We start from the raw sequence: 22,301 nt of genomic DNA on the forward strand, positions 1-22,301 counted from the left end.
CCCTACAAACATCTATACCACTAAGGTGACGTAGGGGTCCCTGCGCACTTTAGATAGGTGTTTACTAACATTCCTTCATTTCCCCGAGGATAGCTTGGACCCGGCGTGGACCCCCTTATGCCCTGGGCTGTATTACACACTAGGCCGTCCCAAAAAAATGAAAAGTTGTCAAATCTTTGGTGCTCACCCCTAGAATGATAGATTAGGATGTCAGGATCAATGTTTTCATACAACAAAAAATTCCCAAAAATGGTTTACAACTCGCGCGCGGAGCTTGAATGAAAAAAGTGCTTTTTTCGAGTATTTTTCAGAAATGCGCGTACAAATCATACTAAAATCATTCAAATTTGGTCGCCGTGGTCTTCAAGTTATAGTTTAATGTCCCCTGAACAAATGCCTGTACAGACATGGTCCATAAAAGCTTGTGTTTGAGCATGGCAGGGCGTTTTAGGGAGAAAAAATTGTATTTTTTAGCTAAAAAATTTCAAAAATCACTCCCCAAAACGAGCCAAAAAATTGTGCAGCCAAAACTAACGCATTCAGCTTATAGGAAATTTTACGAGGATCATTTTGCTTTTTTTAACATTCAATTTATGTCCACGCAAAGCCGAGATATTTGCATTTTAGTGAACAAAAAGTGACGAATTTTCAAAATTCTTAGTATATAAGCGTTTTTAACACAAAACATGGGCTACTATGATTACAAACGAGAAGGCATATATTTTGAATATTTTTATTTTGCTCGCTCATAAACGAACGTTTGTTCATAAAATTACATGAAAAAACATGAGATTTTCTTACAATGTGACGTAAACGACAAATAATCATAAATCAAAATTAATTTCATTAAAGTACATATCTCCAAGCTGTGAACGTGATTTTTTTGCATGTACATTCGAATTAAACAAATTCATTTATAAAAAAACTTTTTTTTCAAAAATAGTTGCCCATAAAAGCTTTTTTTGTTCATATCGAGAAGATTACAGAGTAGTACTAATAAATAAGTCGTTTACGTCACATTGTGAGAAAATCTCATGTTTTTTCATGAAATTTTATGAACAAATATCGTTTTTGAGAGAGCAAAATAAAAATCTTCAAAATATATGCCTTCTCGTTTGTAATCATAGTAGCCCATGTTTTGTGTTAAAAACGCTTATATACTAAGAATTTTGAAAATTCGTCACTTTTTGTTCACTAAAATGCAAATATCTCGGCTTTGCGTGGACATAAATTGAATGTTAAAAAAAGCAAAATGATCCTCGTAAAATTTCCTATAAGCTGAATGCGTTAGTTTTGGCTGCAAAATTTTTTGGCTCGTTTTGGGGAGTTATTTTTGAAATTTTTTAGCTAAAAAATACATTTTTTTTCTCACTAAAACGCCCTGCCATGCTCAAACACAAGCTTTTATGGACCATGTCTGTACAGGCATTTGTTCAGGGGACATTAAACTATAACTTGAAGACCACGGCGACCAAATTTGAATGATTTTAGTATGATTTGTACGCGCATTTCTGAAAAATACTCGAAAAAAGCACTTTTTTCATTCAAGCTCCGCGCGCGAGTTGTAAACCATTTTTGGGAATTTTTTGTTGTATGAAAACATTGTTCCTGACATCCTAATCTATCATTCTAGGGGTGAGCACCAAAGATTTGACAACTTTTCATTTTTTTGGGATGCCCTATTACACACTCATCAAAAGATGAAGACATGGTATCTCCCGTGTTGGATTATTGTTCCGGATGAGGGTCTAACACAACCAGGCCAAACAGTGGGATAAGCGTTGTGGAGCCTTCCGGTGGTGGGGCGTCCTCCAAATGCTAATGCTAATGTTAATGCTAATGCACGGTAAACAAATGTTGGTGATTTTTTATTTAAATTTTTGTCACTAAAACTTGATTTGCAAAAAAACACTATTTTTATTTTTTTTTTATTTTTTGATATGTTTTAGAGGACATCAAATGCACACTTTTCAGAAATTTCCAGGTTGTGCAAGAAATCTTTGACTGAGTTATGAATTTTTTAATTAAAAAAAAAAACCAAATATTGTTCGCAAAATTTTTCAACTAAATTTTTTAATGTGAAATTAAATTTGCAATCAAAAAGTACTTTAGTGAAATTTTGATAAAGTGCACCGTTTTCAAGTTAAATCCATTTTTAGGTAACTTTTTTGAAAATAGTCGCAGTTTTTCATTTTTTAAAATTAGTGCACATGTTTGCCCACTTTTGAAAATTCTCTATATTTTGCTTTCAGGAACTTTGTTGATAAGACCCTTAGTTGCTGAGATATTGCCATGCAAGTGTTTAAAAACAGGAAAATTGATGTTTTCTCACCCAAACAACCCACCTTACGGGAGCGAATGACCCATAGGGTTAAAGTTCCCACAATAAAATCAACAACAACAACAACCCACCATTTTCTAATGTCGATATCTCTGCAACTAATGGTCCGATTTACAATGTTGAAATATGAAACATTCTTGAAATTTTCCGATCTTTTCGAAAACAATATTTAAATCAAGACTAACATTTCAAAAGGGCTAAACATTCAATATTACGCCCTTTTAAAATGTTAGTCTTGATTTTAAAAATTTGAAAATATTAGATAGATAGATAGATTTAACTTGAAAACGGTGCACTTTATCAAAATTTCACTTAAGTACTTTTTGATTGCAAATTTGATTTTTGCGACCAATATTTCGATTTTTTGAAAAAATCAGTATTGATTAAAAAATTCATAACTCGGTCAAAGATTTTTTGCACAACCTGGAAATTTCTGAAAAGTTGGCATTTGATGTCCTCTAAAACATATAAAAAATAAAAAAATAAAAAATAAAGAAAAATAGTGTTTTTTTTTGCAAATCAAGTTTTAGTGACAAAATGTTAGATAAAAAATCACCAAAAATTTTTTCACCGTGTATAATTTTTTTTTCGGTGTAGTCCATATTCATACCTACAACTTTGCCGAAGACACCGATCAAAAAATTCCTTCAAAAGATACAGATTTTTGAATTTTCATACATCATTTTTGTATGGACAGCTGCCAAATTTGTATGGAAAATTATATGGACAAACTTATGATGCAAAATGGCTTCTTTGGACATACCGAAGGCACCAAAAAAGTTTCAATCGGATTGAAAAGTACAAAAAAAATCGAATGACCGAAATCGGAGAAAACTGCTCAAATGAACTTGATTGATTTGGTCCAGAATCATTTCCTTTCCATTTGATTTATTTAAAGTATTTTTTTGAGTAAAAGTGAAAAAAATATATTTTCAACTGCTCTGAATCGGAGTTTAACATTATTGACAAATAATTTGAAAAAGATTACATTTTGGGAAACACTCAAATTTGAAACATGATTTTAATTTTTTACCACCCCTTTGTTTTAATTTAACTAGTTTCAAGCTTTCATAATAAAAGTATCGGCAGAAAAAAAGTGATGTCAGGATGATTTTGATAGGTGAAATTGGCTTCTTTGGAAAAAGAGTACATTAAAGGTTCGGTTTTCCAAAGTTTCAAGTGTCATTGAAACAGAATACGAAAAAAATCTTCATGTTTCAAATGCATGTTGAAAAAATGCTATTCATAATTCAAAATGAATTAAAATGGATAATTTTGCAACTGGAAACAGTAATATAATAACTTTTTCGAATGAATTAAGGCACAATCCTGAAAGAAATAAAAAAAATAACTGTAACTCATATTGCCCTCCCCCCTAAAGCGTAACATACTTTATGGATGACTCCCAATTCTTCAGATCCAAAACAATAAAATCACTTTTAGTTACAATAGTTACGCTGAATTTTACTCTTATGTATTTTAAGAGGAAAAATGTGTTTAAATTACTAGTTGATTCAGTCAGAAAAAATGTTTTAGCCACAAACCAATCAAAGCATGAAATTCAAGTTGAACCTCAAGCACCATCAGGAAATATTGCACCCGCTCTTTCAGCGAAAGCAATAAATATCCAATTTGTTCTACATTTACCAGAACTCCACGCAAAGTGTTCCGCTCTGCCCTTGGACAAACTTTCATTATTTTCTAATTTATTTCACTCTTGACTGCATCAATTAGTGCATTAAATTAACTTAGCCCGCCAATCTTTTCTTTTCCATTCTTCTGCCCTCCAGGTGATCCGATGGTTCGCGTACACGTGGGCCCAAAGTGGCGCCCTGGACGAGGAACGCGTGCTGGCCGCCCTGCCGGACAAGCTGAAGGCGGAGATCGCGATCCGGGTGCACATGGACACGCTGCGGCAGGTGCGCATCTTCCAGGACTGCGAGCCGGGCCTGCTGGAGGCACTGGTGCTGAAACTGAAGCTGCAGGTAAGGATTCAAAGCAGTTTTTGTATTTTATTGTTTTGAATTATAACTTTTAACTAAATCTTTTACTAGATTGTTGACAATTCGTTTTCATGACAAATTTTAAACCTTTCCTTTCTCCGTCCAACACCAGGTCTTCAGCCCCGGGGACTACATCTGCCGGAAGGGTGACGTCGGCAAAGAGATGTACATCGTAAAGCGGGGCAGCCTCTCGGTGGTGGCAGATGATGGCGTCACGGTGCTGGCAACACTGGGCGCCGGCTCGGTCTTCGGCGAGGTTTCCGTGCTCGAGATTGCCGGCAACCGGACCGGCAATCGGCGGACGGCCAACGTGAGGTCGATTGGTAAGTGTAATCGGAGATTCTTTCAAGATTAAAATCATAATCTAAATTTTGTTCAATTTCCATAAATTTATTGAAAACTTTATTAAACATATCAACCTGGGTAATATTCAAGAATTCCACTCCAGTCTCCAAATCGGAATTGTGTACGAAAGATCCATCGAAAAAGTCCAACCCCGCGTTCTGCTGCTGCTCTTGCTGGGCACGTAGCAGTTCTTGTTACTCCATTTGACGGCCCATCATTTCCATAAGAATGCGCAGTTGATTGTTGTTTGCCCGTGCCAGGGCTGGAGCTAAAATTGCACAAAATAGTACAGCGATCAGCAGCAATTTCATTTCGAACGGTGGTCAGACTGAAGCCGGCGAGCGAACTAGAAAATTGCGAAACGAAGTGCAATCGTTGCATTCTTTTTTTCAGGAACAAAACATCGTTTGTTATCCAACTCTCAAGTTCGGCATGTTTGGATGTACAAAGGATTCATTTGTTTTGTGTCGAACAAAGTAAAATTATTTGAACAGATGTCTTGCAAATCAACAAAATTTAATTGAAGTAACGATAAACAGAGAAAAATAAACAACGTCATTTTTTTTTAAATGCCAGCTATAATTTTAGTAGGTTTTTAACGGCTATCTTGCAATATTCACAAAATCGAAACTTACTTTCAACTTTTTATTTTTATTTGCTTGATGACGTTGTGAAAAGTTGGATGATCGAAGCAATCCGTGCGCGAGACTGGACGTAATTTTTTCAAGATGTCATTTTTCAATCCTAAAAAAAATGATTAAAAAATACAAAGTTAAAGAAAATAAGGATATTCAGCCGGTAAATCTGTTGGTGGCCAGTGATAGCGATAGCAGTGGAAGATCCTCGTGATGCCCAGGAGATGGCGATTGCGGACAATATCGGCGGTTAAGCAGCAGCTGGTGCACACCACTAAGTTACCATCGATTAAAACGTCGTGTGGTTCCAGTCCTGATGTTCAAGATTATCAGCCAGGCCAGGATGGGTAGCTTTCACCAACACCTGACTTGTCCCTCAAGATTTCACCGGAATCCAGGAAGTTGTTTGCTGTTTTGGTTCCGTACCAATTTGGTTGCCGGCAGTTCAGCAAATAGAGGACAGAATTCCAAGAAGATTCAAATGACATTTCAAGACCGATGATGCCGGAGTTGAAGATTCCCGATTTGGTGAGATCGCTCCTTTTCTTATATCAAAATACACTGTCACTCATTCTAACATTCATACATTCCATTTAAGACTAACCACGCCAATTTACTATATACGCGGTAGGGTGTTCCCTTGGTCGTTCGCTGTGAGTTGTGGATTGCCTGCTTCTCTAATGAAGGTTCGACTGAGGGGGCATGCTTATTAATTTCTCGTCGCTCCATACCCTCAGTGACGTGATGGGAGCAAGGGCGTCTATGCGAAGTGTCCCTACACCCGCTACAGATTTCCGGCGCTTGGGGAGGGAAGAGGAAACCATTTTGTTCTATGCGCCGGTATTTGTAGCACTAAAATTCGTGCAAAAAAACTTATGCACGTGGGTGTACAGATTACGGAGTAAAAGATGATCGAATTGTTCACCTAGCGCTCACATGTGTTCCAGGACCAAGTTGCCTGCGGGTATGGGGATCATACATACATACATACATACTTGATGACGTTGTGAAAAGTTGATCCCTAATGAATTGAAATGGCCGATGCAAATATTTCTCAAAGTTTTTGTCCCTCGGCTTTCGTCGAGGTCACGGGGGTGGGGTTATAAAAAATATTACAAGCCAGAATCTCCACATTTAAATGAAAACAGCCTGGAATTTTGTTTTACAACAGTACACTTGGTTTGCAATCATTAGTTTTCGAAAAAATCTAAGATTTAAAGATAATATTTTTGGCGAAAACAATAACCTATGCGAACTCAATTTTAAATGAACTAAATTGTTTTCAGCTGAAAACACCCAAATTTATTAGAAATTAAGAAGTTTTTAAAAACATATTGTTTTGCCACCTGATTTTTTCAGTCGATTTTTAAGGGACGAGGCTTTTTTTTAATATTGCAAACGGCCTAATGAACTTTTCAGAACTTGAGTGATTAAAAGTAGGTAGTTTTATTACCCCGAGCAGACGGAAATAACTTGGGAATAACATTTTTTGATATTTGAAAATACTAGGCCAATAACATTTTATGTTGTTATTATTTTTTGTTATTTTAACAAATAATCCGATCATCCCAATAACAGTTGAAGGTATTCTTCCATAACAAAAATGTTTTTCCAAAGTTGTTTTAGCTTAAACCAATATCATACCAATAACAAATTTTGTTATGATAACATAAACTGTTAATAAACCCTTATGCAAAAATTTATTTTTTAAGAGGATTCCATAACACTTTCTGTTATTTTAACAGTATTTGTTATTGAAATGGCATGAATTTTTATTATTACCGTCTGCCCGGGACGCCATAAAAAACAGACAATTTATGTAATACCACAACGGAAAAACAAACATTTTTTGTATACATAATTCCAATACAAAAAGGAATGCAATATATATAATATTGAGTTTTCTTCAACATCATAAATGTGGTTATTGGGGTGCCCAGAAGAAATGACCCCCTGCTCCACAAGCGGAAAACGATTTTAAGGTTTTTGTTAAGCATCTGTGCCGATTTTTATGCATTTTTCGTTGAGATAAACCCATTGATACTAGATCCTGAATTAATACTTAAATAATATTAACACTTTGGACAAATCCAAAAAAATGCTTTGAAAAAACTCAAACAAAAGCTTGTAAATTGAATTGTTATATGATTTTAATGTTTCAATTCAAATGAAGGCAATTTTGGCGTCTAAAAAAAAAGTTTAACTTTTCAGTTTAGGTCGGAAAATGATAAAATAATTCTATTTTTTCTATAAATTCATTGTTAGTATACTGACTTTCAGAAGCAACATGATATCAATGATAGTTGTAGTATTTATTGATACTTTATGCCTCATTCTTTTGAGATTAAAGCTTAGAATTTAAAATTGTGTTTTTTACGAATGTTACTCTTTACAACTCAGCCTCGCCTTTTGATGAGCTTCGATCTAAAAATTCTCCAAAAGTATTTTTTTTTTACTCTTTAGCATAGCATAGCATAGCATAGCATAGCATAGCATAGCATAGCATAGCATAGCATAGCATAGCATAGCATAGCATAGCATAGCATAGCATAGCATAGCATAGCATAACGGGTCTGCACCACGCTGTAGGGGGTGCCACAATGGTCAATTCAATATTCTTAGACAATTTGATTGCTGCCCGGTACATCCAAAAATATCTAAGAACGTAAATTTCCACACTGTGCTCCAAGGCTACGCCCATACAGTCCCGTGGGGATTTGGGAGGGGATGTTTTTGTTGTTCACTAGTGGCAAAAGTGCAGGGAACCCATGCGACTTTTAAAAGTGAACGGAATATTTTTGGGAGGTTTGGAATGGGGGTTAGGGGAATTTCATCGGGCCGATGAAAATGGTTGAATGCGTAATGTATTAAATGATTTGGAAGTTTGTACGTGTAAATGTGAGTCTTTAGTGTATTATATAATAAGCATGTAGTTTTGTAAAAATAATAAATGAAACAAATATAATACATATAATAAATATAATAAATAAAATCAAGATGATTCCAGGAAGCTGTAAAAAAATTGCAGTAATTTAAAATATAAATACTCCAGATGGTTCCCATGCTGTTCTAGAAAGTATCGTTAATTTAAACAATTTGATCATATATGGTATGAGGAGATGGTATGTTACAGGAAAGGAAAAGGATGAGGAATAATATAAACAATTATATAAATCATATAGTGAGTTGATAAATTTACACGCAGACAGTAAAATTACCACAATCCCTCACCCCATACGAACAGCGACACAAAAGCACACACAAAAAAAATTAACCTGAATAATCACGACTTCGACTGACACGCAACAATATTCATTAGCACAATGACCCCCCCATTATTTAATTATAATAACCACTCACCCAAGCACACAAACAGCGACACAAAAGAAATGAAAATGAGCATGCAAAAACAAGACAACGCGTCCCCGTGGTCAGCGCACTTATCCAAAAGTATTTTTTTTACTCTTTACATATAAAATATTTAAATAGTTAGTAAAATCAAATTTTCAAACATTGCCAAAATCACTTAAATTGGTTTAATTAAAAAACTCGTCATTTTATTTAAACAAAACTAAGTGTTTTTCTTTGCAATACTTTTAAAAGCAAAAAAATATAAAAGAAAATTACTTTTGGAGATTTTTTAGATCGAAGCTCATCAAAAGGCCTCAGCCTCGCCGGGGGAGGCAAAAAGAAGTTTAAAAATTGAAATTACAAGCCACAGTTTTAACATTTGAATGAAAAAAGTGTTTTAAAATGAATTATACACCTGTCCAGTTGTTGTTTTGCGATCATTAGTTTCCAAAATTTCTAAGTATTGACAAACATTTATTTTTTTTCAAAAAAAAAAAAGTTTTTGCGGTGCTGTGCATGGGAATTATATAAAAATTCAAAATATTTTTTATCCAGCCCAAACATGCTAACTATGATTCTCAATGCAGAAAAATGCGTTTTAGATTGTTTTCAGTTGATTTGACTTTTATTTTTTCCCTTTGATTTTTCAGACCAATTTTGAAGAAGGGGGGGGGGAGGGGGTGACATAAACTTTGGAAAATATTTGCAGCGGCCTATGCCAAATAACGTTTTAGAAAAATCCTTCCAATTACCATGAAAGATTATCATGAAATTGAATTTTTGTTCATAAGTAAGAAGAGATTAGATCTCTTTCGAATAGCTCTCTTAGTAAACCATTAGCGTGTCCCAAAAAAACACGAAGTCGAGCAAATCAATGTGCTCAGTTCTCAAATGATAGAAAATCATGTTAGAAACAACTCTCTCATACATGAAAACATTCGGAAAAATCGTTTACCACGTTCCCTGGGCATTTTTTTGAAAAAAGTCAGTTTTTTCATCAATTTCACAAAATCTGCTTAGAAAAAACTGGAAAATTTTTAAATTTCAAATAGCCTGTACCATTAAATGATGGTCTGTGGTCCAATAAAAAAGTTAATGTATCGATTTGGCCTATTAAAATCTTGCTTTCACTTTTCCGGTAGCTTTTATGTCAAAAAATACGAGTTTTCGCTTTACTTTTTTTCAATCTTCTCCCTCGGTATTGAACTCAAAAATTTCCTCATCTGTAAGAAAACATGCATCTTGTAAGAAATTTTCCGCCGAAGATTTTCGTCTAAGCAACTTTGAAGTTTCATCATTTCTGAGCTATCATAATTGGCTTACAATATTAATGGACAATTAGGCCTGATTTGAAGAGAGACTATATCGCATCTGTTTTTAAACATAATTAGCTCATCCTCTAATACTAAGGCCACCTGGTGTTGTTTTCTCATGGCACACTACGTGCTAAATCAATGAATTACTTTTAGTAAATAACTCATATTTAGAGCATTTTCCATTAAAGCCAGATTGACGTTTGCTGCGTTTCCATGGATACAAATAAACAAATAACAAATCGATGCATCTGTGCTCTCTTATGCTAACTAGATAGGAAAACCAGCAATCTTAGTACAAGAGATACAAAAAATAATATTTTTTGGACAATTGACTACGAGAAGGGGAGGGGGCTGAGAATAACAAAAATGTCTACGTGATTAATGGATGAATCCCTATAGAATAAATTCTAAATACTTAGTGTTATTTTTAATTTACTTGAACATCGGATTTATCAACAAGAGTTATAAGAAGGGAGCGTAAACGTTACGTTGTGGTTCAGATCACGGAAATGCGCTCAATCGAACCTTATATTTGTTATTTGTTTATTTGTATCCATGGAAACGCAGCAAACGTCAATGGAATATGCTCTAAATATGAGTTATTATGTTTAAAAACAGATGCGATATAGCCTCTCTTCAAATCAGGCCTAATTGTCCATTAATATTGTAAGCCAATTAAAATAATTTCAACATTTTCAAAAATTCAATATTCTTTCTTCACAAAAACTGGAATATCTCAGCTCAGAAATGATGAAACTTCAAAGTTGCTTGGACGAAAATCTTCGGCGGAAAATTTCCTACAAGATGCATGTATTCTTACAGATGAGAAAATTTTTGTGTTCAATACCGAGGGAAAAGATTGAAAAAAAGTAAAGCAAAAACTCGTATTTTTCGACATAAAAGCTACCCGGAAAGTGAAAACAAGATTTTAAAAGGCCAAATCGATACATAAGCTTGTTTATTGGACCACAGACCATCATTTAATTGTATAGGCTATTTGAAATTTTAAAATTTTCCATTTTTTCTAAGCAGATTTTGTGAAATTGATGAAAAAACTGACTTTTTTCAAAAAAATGCCCAGGGAACGTGGCAAACGATTTTTCCGAAAGTTTTCATATAAGAGAGAGTTGTTTCTAACATGATTTTCTATCATTTGAGAACTGAGCACATTGATTTACTCGACTTCGTGTTTTTTTGGGACACGCTAGTAAACCATTTTGATGAAGAACGCTGACATCCAATAAACATCAATATTTTTTTTTTGCTAATAAAATATATGCAATCCACTGCTTGTAATTTTTTTTAGGGCATCAATATAAAATCAATGAAATTCATCGTTTACAGCAAATAACAGGAAATTAGTAACAGTTTGCTCAAGAAATTTCCGATAAGACATAAAAACAAAATTTGACATGACTAATTTATCGGGATGTCCAAGTTGATTAAACATCAAACACTTTCTCCGTCAAATTACTGCTACATTTCATTGGTTCTCCGATCATTAGCCATCATCCCACGTGTGCTTCCAAGCCATGTAATTGGCCATCATTTCACTTCTCTTCCTCACCCTCACACTCACTCACTGTACTCCATTTTCTCTCTCCCTCGGACAGGTTACTCCGATCTGTTCTGCCTGGCGAAACGTGACCTGTGGGAAACTTTGGCCGACTATCCGGAAGCCCGGGCCTCGCTGACGGAGCGAGGATGTCAATTATTGCGCAAGGACGGCCTGCTGGACGAGGCGGTGTTTGCAAGTAAGTTGCCGTTTCGTAGGGATGCCTAATTTTCCTCCCGGGGATAATCAAACAAACACACCGTATAACGTACCGACCAGATTGTCCAGGTCAGACGGGGGTTTGTTTTTGCTTCTTTCTCTGTTTGAGTTGAGATTTTCGTAGTCCCTCCGGCGGGCAAAGAGGAAAATTGCAGCAAAAACAAAAAAAAAAGTCAGACAGACAGACTCAACAGGAGGAAAAATCAAGGCAAAAAAGGGCGCAACCCCGTGTGATTAAAGTGAAAATTTAATTAACAATCAACAGGCGCCCAGCACCAGCAGGACACGCTGGAGAGCGGAGTGGCCAAGCTGGAGCAGACGGTGGAGAACCTGAACCTCCGGTTGGCCCGGCTGCTGGCCGAGTACAGTGCGAGTCAGGCCAAGCTGAAGCAGCGGATCTCGAAGCTGGAAGAAAGGTGAGTCTTAAGGCCCCGTCGAAACCCGTTGAGGGAAAAGTTTGTCTTTTGGAAAATTGGATTTTACCGTACCCACCTACTCAAGCCACCGTGCGATTGACGGGTGAAACCGACGACTGAACTGCTGTCGTAACGGGAAACTCGCTTCGAAGTGTGGGGTCTCCTTAGAGCAGTTCTTGAGCAAATAAGAGCATGCTTGTTTGCGTAAACGGTTCGTATTGAGTTACACGCTTTCGGTTTTGACTTTCGGGGGCGTGATTGGGAAAGGATTCCACTCAGTGAGAAGCTAGAGGTTTGCGAACTTTTACTGCAGAGCAATTTAATGGACGAATTGAGCACAGCTTCAAGATGGCGATAAGAGTTCAATCAATATTTAAGAGCGAGTCCACGAGCAAAGCATACCCATCTCGCATCGACCTCACCAATCTGCCTGAAATTTTCAGGGGTTGTTTGTAAATATAAAACTAGCATCTGGCCAAAATATGAGCACTCTAGGTCACCGGGAAGTGGGGCAAATCGGGACACAAAGTTTGAAGGTTCAAAACCGTCAAAAATTTTAAAAAGGCTATAACTTAGGCAAAATTCAATTTATTTTCAAAATTCAAAATGCATCTGAAAGGGCTTAAAAAATGCAACAAAATGCAGGGTAGAGCATCCCAATTGGTTAAATCTAAAGGGAGTTATTGGCATTTTAGTGAAAAAATTGCATAATTTTCAAACTCAAATAAAAAAGTGTTCCATCCAGATATCAACTCGGTTTTAAAAAACTATATATTTAATAATTATTTGAATTTGCACAATCTTGGAAACCATTATTTTAAAAATAATAATAAAATAGTAATAAAATAATTGACTGGACGAAAACTCGAGCATCTCAATCAAATTCATTTTCCAAACGAATTTGTATGGGGACGGTATTGCACATTTTATAAGGAAAAAAATAATGCCTTCTTTGGAAAAAGGTGTTTCAAGTGTTTCATTGAATTAATTAAAATAATCGATTGATTTCCTGTAGACCTGCCCAACCTTTTCGGCTCAATTTTCACATTTTTGATCGTCAAAATTACAATTGTCCATTTTTTCATGGTATATTTGATGGAATCGGTTCTCAAAAGACCAGTGAACATAACTTTTCCAAAAGTTTGAAAAATATTTATACAAGTCATTTTTATCTACATTTTATGTCAAAAATCAATCCGGCCCGCAGGCCGGACCAATTTTTCACACAAAACTTACATAAAAACGACATGCAAAAATATTTTTTCAAACTTTTGTCAAAGTTATGTTTACTGGTCATCTGAGAACCGATTCCATCAAATAAACCATGAAAAATTGGGCAATTGTAATTTTGACGATCAAAATTCAAAATCAAAATTGAGCCAAAAAGGTTGGGCAGGCCTGAATTACTGTAAAAAATGCTGGTTATACATAATATTTCAAGTGCGTCCTAAAATGAAGATAAAATTTGTGATATTATTATTCACAACTATAAATCTGAGTACAATGACACTTTGTACGACCGCAAATGATTTAAAGTTGATTTTTAAATCAATTTTAAAAAAATTAACTTCGTGGTCCTTCTTGACAGAAAAGGCCCTACTTGACAGCTCGTTCCAAGGGGATCATAGTTGATCCATCGGAAAAAGGTTGTCTTGTCAATATATATTTTTTTTTTGCTTTTAAATAAAAAAAGTTATCAAAAATGGGTTTTTAATTTCAAGCCTATTTTTTTTTTTTAAACAATAGACATCATAAAATGCTTTATACATCATCACCGTAAGATGGCAAAATTTCCATGATTTTTTGAAAATACTTTTCCCCAAAACGTTTATGTTGTGTACCCAGAAATCTATTATTTGTGTAAAAATGCATAAATAAGCGAAAGTGAAAGTTTCCATTCGATTTTGACAGTTTTTTCAATTAAAATTTCAAATTCATAAAAAAAAAATTTGCCACCTAATTTTTTGGAAAAAAAACTATTTTTAAACTGTTTATGCTTAAAATTTGTGAAAAATTAGTTATTGTTTCTTATTAGCCACCTCTTGATTCAATTTACCATGCCCATATATGAAAAGATTGATGATTGAAAACGCAGTAAATTTCCAAAAGTTTTGACATTTAAAATCAAACCAATAATTTTCAAGATATCGTCAGTTTTATAATTCGGGATAGTTAGGTAATCTTGAAAAATCGCAAATTTTACACAAAATTTAAACTTCAGCAACCAGTTGTCCGAATAACAAAGTCTGAAATTTACAATTTAATTTTTATTTTTTGAAAAGGTCCAATAAACAGCCATAAGTCAGGGATACAAAAGATCGGCCCAAAAAACAAAAACAAAAACAATTTTGTTTTTTTAGGCCTTCAGACTCCAGAATGGCAGGACATTTTCTTAGATTTTAAGATTAATTTTTATAGAGATGTTTTTCCTATATGATATATTTTTATATTGCTTAGAATAGAACTTTTTTCGACAATTTTTACCTAAAATGCCTATAAATTGAAAGCGGTGCATTTTGTGAACAGATGTGTAAATCCATTTTTGATTGCACATTTGATTTTGTATCCAAAAATAGATTTGACGTTTGACCAGAGACAACATCAATAATCCTTGCCCGCAAATTTGCATGGACAAATATAAGATTCAAAATGGCTTCTTTCGACATAGGGAGAGCATGGAATAAGATATATCCAAATAAAAAAAACTAAACTAAAAAACTCGAAAAATGTTGTTAGAGAATTACTCTTAATCAAAACCAAAACTATTTTCAAGCATTAGTTGTAAAACAACATATCCATTTGAATTCATTATAAATATAAAAATAAACAAACAATGCATTAATACCAGAATAATTTAAATTCAAATTTAAACACTACAACGATTTCTACGTGATTCAAATGTTTGATTTTGATTTAATAATATTTATGCTAGTTTCGGAACTGGCGATCAAATGGCAGAAATAGTAATAAACAGCAAGAATTGTACTGATGACACTGTTTGTTATTATTTGTAATAATCAAAGGAAAATATCTTTTTTTGTTGTGAAAAATAACCTAAAGTAATACTAGTTAACATCATTCCAAATAAAATCTTCCAAAGTGCAACACGAGCCAATCAACCTTCGATTACGCCTTCCTTGTTCGTCAACCTTACCGCATTCCAACGGTTTTGGTCAAATTTTCACCAAAATCGACCTTGCCCCATTAAGAAATCGGCTGATCGCTAGGCCGTAGCGTCCTCTATCGAAGCACAACCGGTAAAAATTAAACCACTGGAACCATATAAAACCACCCGAAAACCAACCGTCAGACATCACTCGAGTGCGATCATCTCACCAACTCGCAGTTCAGGTCCGGAAATCAGTGAAGCTTGCGAACATGAAGGTAAGTCTCGATTAGTCATCCAACTAGTTCAATTGTTCACGATTGGTGCTTCTTTTCTTCCCAGGCGTTTGTGGTGCTGTCGATGGCTCTGACCATCGCGTCCTGTGCGGCAGTCGACAAGGACTCCTCCTCCAAGAAGGACAAGCGTGGCCTGTGGGAGCTGGGAGACGGTTGGAATCAGCACGGTTTTGACAGCTACGACCATCACAGCTATGACCGTCACCACACCAAGGTGCACCACCACACCAAGGAGATCGTCACCAAGCATGTGGACCGTCCCGTGCCGTACCCGGTGGAGGTCGTGAAGAAGGTTCATGTCCCATACCCAGTTGACCGTCCTGTTCCTTATCCAGTGGAAGTCGTCAAGAAGGTCCCAGTCCATATCGACCGTCCTGTCCCATACCCAGTGGAAGTTATCAAGAAGGTGCATGTTGACCGACCTGTCCCATACCCAGTTGACCGTCCCGTCCCGTATCCAGTGGAAGTGCTCAAGAAGGTTCCAGTTGTTGTTGAAAAGAAGGTGCACGTTGACCGTCCCGTTCCATACCCAGTGGAGGTTGTCAAGAAGGTGCCCGTCCATGTGGATCGCCCTGTCCCATACCCAGTGGAGGTCATCAAGAAGGTCCATGTTGATCGTCCCGTCCCATACCCAGTTGATCGTCCAGTCCATGTTGACCGTCCCGTCCCATACCCAGTTGAGGTGGTCAAGAAGGTCCCAGTCCACGTTGACCGTCCCGTCCCATACCCAGTTGATCGTCCAGTCCATGTTGACCGTCCCGTCCCATACCCAGTGGAGGTCGTCAAGAAGGTCCCAGTCCACGTTGACCGTCCCGTCCCGTACCCGGTTGATCGTCCCGTCCACGTTGACCGTCCCGTCCCATTCCCAGTGGAAGTTATCAAGAAGGTTCATGTTGACCGTCCCGTCCCATACCCAGTGGAGGTCGAGAAGCACGTGGCCGTCCCAGTCAAGGTCCCGGTCGTCCACAAGGAGTACGTCGAAGTGCCAAAGCCTTACGCAGTTCATGTCGAGAAGCCCGTCCCAGTGCTCGTCGAAAAGGACCACCAGCACCATTACCATCAGGAGAAGCACTGGGATCAGTACTGAGAGTTCGTGAGTGATCAAATGTAAATAAATGTTGAGTTTTGTTGAGCAATGAACAAGTTTGTGTTTAAAGTTCTAACATCGAAAGACAAAATTTCTCAAGGTTAAAAGTAACATGGTCTATCTGGTGAAATCAAATCACACGTTATCTGCGTTCACTCTGTGAGAATACGTTTTGCACGTGTGTCCATTTATAAAATTTTATTTTATTTCACCCATTTACTGCCAGAGGGGCTCCATCTCCTGCAACCATCTCGGAAAGATTTCACTCGTCAGCGCACAAAGATTTTAATCGCTCAACTATTAGCAAAGTCCTTCTTTCGCCCTGTTCCGAGATTCGTCTCCGGTCCCCATCGAGTCAAGCTGTTCAGCAGTACCAAAAAGACCTTCTGCCAGCTGTTACATTGCCATTCCCCACACCGATTCGTGCAAAACGTGACTTTGCTCGATTTGAACTGAAATCCGGAAAAATGTTTTACCATTTCCACTGCATTTCAACCTCAACCCCCTCTGCACCTTAAGCTTAAATTGCATCCTTATCCGACGGCGCTGATTCGTCCCGGGGAGTCACGTTTACCCGGAACGCGCTCTTAAAACCTCCAAACTCTGTGTGTGTATGTGTTGCCTGCCGTTGATGGGTGCATTCCACCCGGATGAAAATTGTCCCCCGAAAAAAAGAAGGAATTCGCTGCACTCTCTGAAGTGCTTAAAAACAGCAGCGGGAAATGTCACCACAAACTTTGAAAAGCTGGCGCACGTGATAAGGAAGTTGGCAGCTTTTTTGCGCCCTCTTCGGGAATCGGAAATAAGCAAAAGTTGAGTCACGGTTTGGTTGAGAAAAGTTGACTGCCATGATTATATGTCACTGAGATGAAAGTTAAAGTTTACAAAATCAAAGAAATTATGAAGATATAAGAATTTCTACTAACACTCACACGAAAACAGAAAAAGTTGTTTCGACCCCCCTTCGATTTGCGTGAAACTTTGTCCTAAGGGTTAACTTTTGTCCCTGATCACGAATCCGAGATCCGTTTTTTGATATCTCGTGACGGCGGGGCGAGACGACCCCTTCAATTTTTGAACATTCAAAAAAGACGAGTTTCTCAATAATTTACAGCCTGAAATGGTGATGGTTTGGAAATTTGGTGTTAAAATGGGGCTTTTATGTAGAATTGGACGCCCGATTTTATGGCATACTCCAAATTTCGAAAAACATATTTTTCACCGAAAAAAAAACAAAAAAAAGTTTTAAATACTCTGCTATTTTTTGTTACTCTACTTTAAAAAAAATGGAACATGTCATTTTATGGAAAATTTAATGTACTTTTTTAGAATCTGAATTAACTCCAAAGTGTTTTTTTTTTTTTCATTGAGAATAAAACATTTCATTTTAAAATTTCGTGTTTTTGATACTCTGCAGGATGATTTTTTAGAATGTAATAATGTACTACAAAGTTGTAGAACAGACAATTACAAAACAAAATATAAACATAAGCAGTTTGTTTGTAATCAGCCCGAGTTATCGCAATTTATGAAAAAAAGGCTTGGAAAAGTTATTTACTTTTTGCGTTTCTTTTAATTTCGTCGTTCGTGTCTGTCACGAGTGACGATGAATGGCCGTGATCGAAAAAACCAACTTTTTCAAAATAAAAATTCGTAAAATCGTGATAAGCTCGTGATGATTACAAAACAACTTCTTATGTTTAAATATTTTTTTTTGTAATTGTCTGCTCCACCCTTTTGTAGAACATTATAACACTCTAAAAAATAACCCTGCAAAGTTAGAAAAAAACACGAAAAAATGAAAAATTGTGTTCTATAAGAAAAAATAACCTTCTGGGTGTCGAACGTTGCGCAATTTGATTTAAAAGATATTATTGTATACCTAAATGTATAATACAGTCAAAAGTCGAAAATTTTTTATTATGATTATATATTTAATTTTGGGAATCACAGAAAATTTAGTTTTTTCAAACAAATACAGAATTTACTTAATATTCTGATATAAAAACTCACAGATCGAATATATTTTTTTCTATAAAATACGACGTTTTCTTGAAATTTCTTCATTTTACAGTAACCACTTAGATGTAGTGAAAGTTTATACAAAATTTGTATTGATTTGATTTCCCTATTGCAAACTATGAAAATATTATATTTTTTTAAATACAGTCCAGACTCAATTATCCGAAGGCCTCCGAAAAATTTCACTTCGGATAATCGAATCAAGAAAAATAATATTTTTTCGTTGTCTAATTTTGAAATGTTGAGCTTAAGTATGACCCCGAAACTACGCTGAAGTGAATTAAATTTTGTAAATCCAAGATGGTGGCCAAAATGTCGGTGACAAAATGTTGAAAAAAAAAATGCATTTCATTATTTAATAGGCAATCAACTATTCAAATTTGACTAAAATTGGGTCGAAAAACTCGGAAAAGGTTCGTGATTCGATTATCCGAAGTCCCATACAAACCTTCGGATAATCGAAACTTTGGATAATCGTGGCTTCAGATAATTGAATCTGGACTGTAGTGTATTTTGCGGAGATTTAAATCCTTTACACTGAAAAAACTAATGTACAGAAAATCTCTTCAAAATGCCTCGTAATCTGAAACCAATGTGACAAGTTATGCAAATTTAGTTTATTCAAAAATACATGGATCATAAAATAATTATTTTAAATAGAACACTCTAATGAAGTGAACATCTTCACTTAATTTCGTGTAGTTTGATACCCAAACTGCAAATTATTCAAATTTGAATATTTGAAAATCGGAATATATCTTGTTGTTATACTTTTAAACTTACTTGCAAAATAAATTGATTATATAGGCAAAATAGGCAAATTTGATAGAAAAAAGGTCTGAATAATTAACCTACCGAATATATGAGAATTATCGTTCATTTTCAAAATATGCTTTTAATAATAAATTTCGAAACCTAAAAGAATTTTGTTGGATGAAGTTCATTTTAATAATTTAGTTTAAGGGTGCACAGCAACTATGAAAGTTGTTGTGCACCCTTCAATAAAAATAATTCATTAAAGAAATATATAATATTTTCCACCGAATCAAAACTTTAGAATTAAAATCATGTTTATAAATGAATTTTATGCATTATTTTATAAGGGCAAAATATAAGGCCTGTTAACAAGGAGTTTTTCGTAAACGAAAAAAAATAGAATCACCAAACTTTTTTTGAAATTCTGTTTTTTTTATGCATTCGGTACAATTCAAAAGGTATGAAACCTTCGGAATTCCACCATTTATTTATTTATTTTTTGCGTTGTTTTTTAAAGGAATATTCTGCCTTTAAAATAAATGGTCAATATACTCTTTTTGCACTAAAAAGTTGGAAAAAACACGGAGAAAATGTCCATTCAATCAATTCTGTAACGATTCACGCAAACGGATTTCATCCTCAAAGCGAAATCAAGGTATTTGATTTAAATCGTAATACATATTTCATTTAATACAAAATGGAAAACTCAACAAAAAAAAGTTTATATTTTGAATCTTCCGATGACTTTAATATGAATTTGTGACAAAAAATATCTTCAAAAAAAACTATTAAAGAACCCGATTCATGCGGACAGTTCATACCTTCTTGTCACTTCTGCCCCAATTCACTCCATCCCCGACTCGGACAGTACCCCCCCGAGCCCACAAAACCGAGGTGGCGGTGGTCGGTGGTTGTCTCCGTTTATCATCTCCCGCGTCCCGCGGCACAAAACGTTATTAAAATCCCTGTCACTTTCGCCGAGCCAGAGATTAACCACCATGGTAACGGTGGCCCTCCAGGGCTTATCTCTCTGTGGCTTTGGAGTGTTAATTCATGAATCCTCTTTCGGCGTTGAATGACGGGGAAAAGCTGTCTGAGGGGACACGAGTCAGGAAGCAGCAACACGGAGGGTGTGATTTTCACGAAAATAGATTTGCGAGCTCTGGGAGGTTCCACAGAAGACTTGGTGATTTCCGGTCAGTGTTTCGTAGCTTTTGGACGTCACATCCTGTGTTGGTAGCATTCATCAGTCTGGCGACGATGGACACCAAATTCAGTCCCGACGACGACGACGAACCAGTCCTCTTATTATAGCGCGAAAAAGTGTTTGATTACATATCCCGTGAGCAAATACACAACACGTTTGTACTCATCGAGGGCGTAGCCGCTCTGTAGCCGAGGCCGCGGGTTCAAGGACACCGCGACGGACCATTGAACTCTCGGGAGCTGATGGATGACTTTGACGACGACGGCGACGGCGAAGGCCGCCGGACGCCTGGAAGGTATAGATAGCCGAGACGATTTATGTGGTCAGTAATGATGTTCATTTCGAGGACGTGGTGACTTTAAAGATACAGTAGTTGTTCGGTAATTGGGCGTTGTTTAACTAGGTGAAATATACCATTTCTAATCAAACACCTATCTTCGTCATATGGAGAGTTTGATGCTCGATTAAAGCTCCAAAAATACTATTTAGGCTATAAACTTAGCAGCAGCAGCATCGTCTCAAGTAAACATGCAAATTTATGCCATTTACTGGCCAAAAAGATCAAATTGAATGCACTTTTGATCATAATTTCTATTTTGCGAGACCATTTCTCATCATTTTGGTGGCACACACATCCACACGCAAGATGAGAGGTTAACCGCTTAACGAAAGTCGCCATCAATATCTTTTCACTTGCGCTAACGATTTCAAAGCGCTTAAGATATAAAATTGCTTCCTTCTACCGGCAACATGTTTTTTTGCACATTAGTTAGTCACTCACTTGAAAAATAATCTCGAAACATGTAAATAATTAGCAAGCGCCATAAAAAAAACAAACGCGCCAAGTCTTTTGACGTTTGAATTTTGACGACCCATTCCAATCGAAGGCTAAAGAAAACCGAGCGCGAAGCGAAGGAAAATAAAGAACAAAGCGTGGCCACCAACACCACCAACAGCGCCTGTTGGAGTGAGCCAGTGATGCCAGGAAATTTTCTCTTACTTTACTTTTACTGCTCGTACAACCTCCGGGTCATGAGCTGTCTCCAGATGCGCTGCCACTGGACTCGGTCCTGGGCTGCTACTCTCCAATTCCGCTGCGGAACTCCCACACTTTCCAGATCTTCCTCCACTTGGTTCAACCACCGTGCACGTTGCGCCCCCCTCCGCCGCGTTCCAGCCGGCTCCGAAATAAACACCAACTTCACCGGATTGATAGTCTGGTTCGGTTGGCGCGCATCCAGCGCGTCCGGCATTCTTGCGACGTGTCCGGCCCACCGGATTCGGCCAGCCTTGGCGACCTTCCGAATACTTGGCTTGCCGTAGAGTTGCGCCAGCTCGTGGTTCATCCTTCTCCTCCATACGGTGTTCTCACGCACGCCGCCAAAGATCGTCCTAAGCACTCGTCGCTCGAAAACTTCAAGCGCTTGCAGGTCCTCCTCGAGCATCGTCCACGTCTCGTGCCCGTAGAGGACGACGGGTCTTATCAGCGTTTCGTACATGGTGCACTTTGTACGCCGGGAAAGGTGACCAGACCGTAAGGTCTTGTGGAGTCCGTAGTAGGCACGACTACCGGTGATGATGCGCCTCCGAATTTCTCTGCTGCAGTTGTTGTCCGACGTAACCAACGATCCGAGGTACACAAACTC

General features: G+C 36.8%; 2 protein-coding genes across 3 annotated transcripts in view; both read left to right on the forward strand.

Moving 5' to 3' along the window:
- The window catches only part of LOC120423131 (cyclic nucleotide-gated cation channel subunit A), a 308,588-nt gene that overhangs the window by 268,290 nt on the left and 17,997 nt on the right, over nt 1–22,301 (forward strand). For both annotated transcript variants that reach the window (XM_052708887.1, XM_039586812.2), the window contains 4 exons: nt 4,132–4,326; nt 4,457–4,667; nt 11,605–11,745; nt 12,031–12,181. In XM_052708887.1, coding sequence (XP_052564847.1) covers nt 4,132–4,326; nt 4,457–4,667; nt 11,605–11,745; nt 12,031–12,181 — 698 coding nt within the window. The remainder of the gene's footprint in view (nt 1–4,131; nt 4,327–4,456; nt 4,668–11,604; nt 11,746–12,030; nt 12,182–22,301) is intronic.
- Nucleotides 15,062–16,711, forward strand: LOC128093125 (mantle protein-like). The gene is made up of 2 exons (XM_052708889.1): nt 15,062–15,565; nt 15,630–16,711. Exons 1-2 carry the CDS (start codon nt 15,560–15,562, stop codon nt 16,668–16,670), a joined length of 1,047 nt encoding a protein of 348 aa, XP_052564849.1. The 5' UTR covers nt 15,062–15,559; the 3' UTR covers nt 16,671–16,711.

Source organism: Culex pipiens, chromosome 2, assembly GCF_016801865.2.
Source record: "Culex pipiens pallens isolate TS chromosome 2, TS_CPP_V2, whole genome shotgun sequence".
NCBI lineage: Eukaryota > Metazoa > Arthropoda > Insecta > Diptera > Culicidae > Culex > Culex pipiens.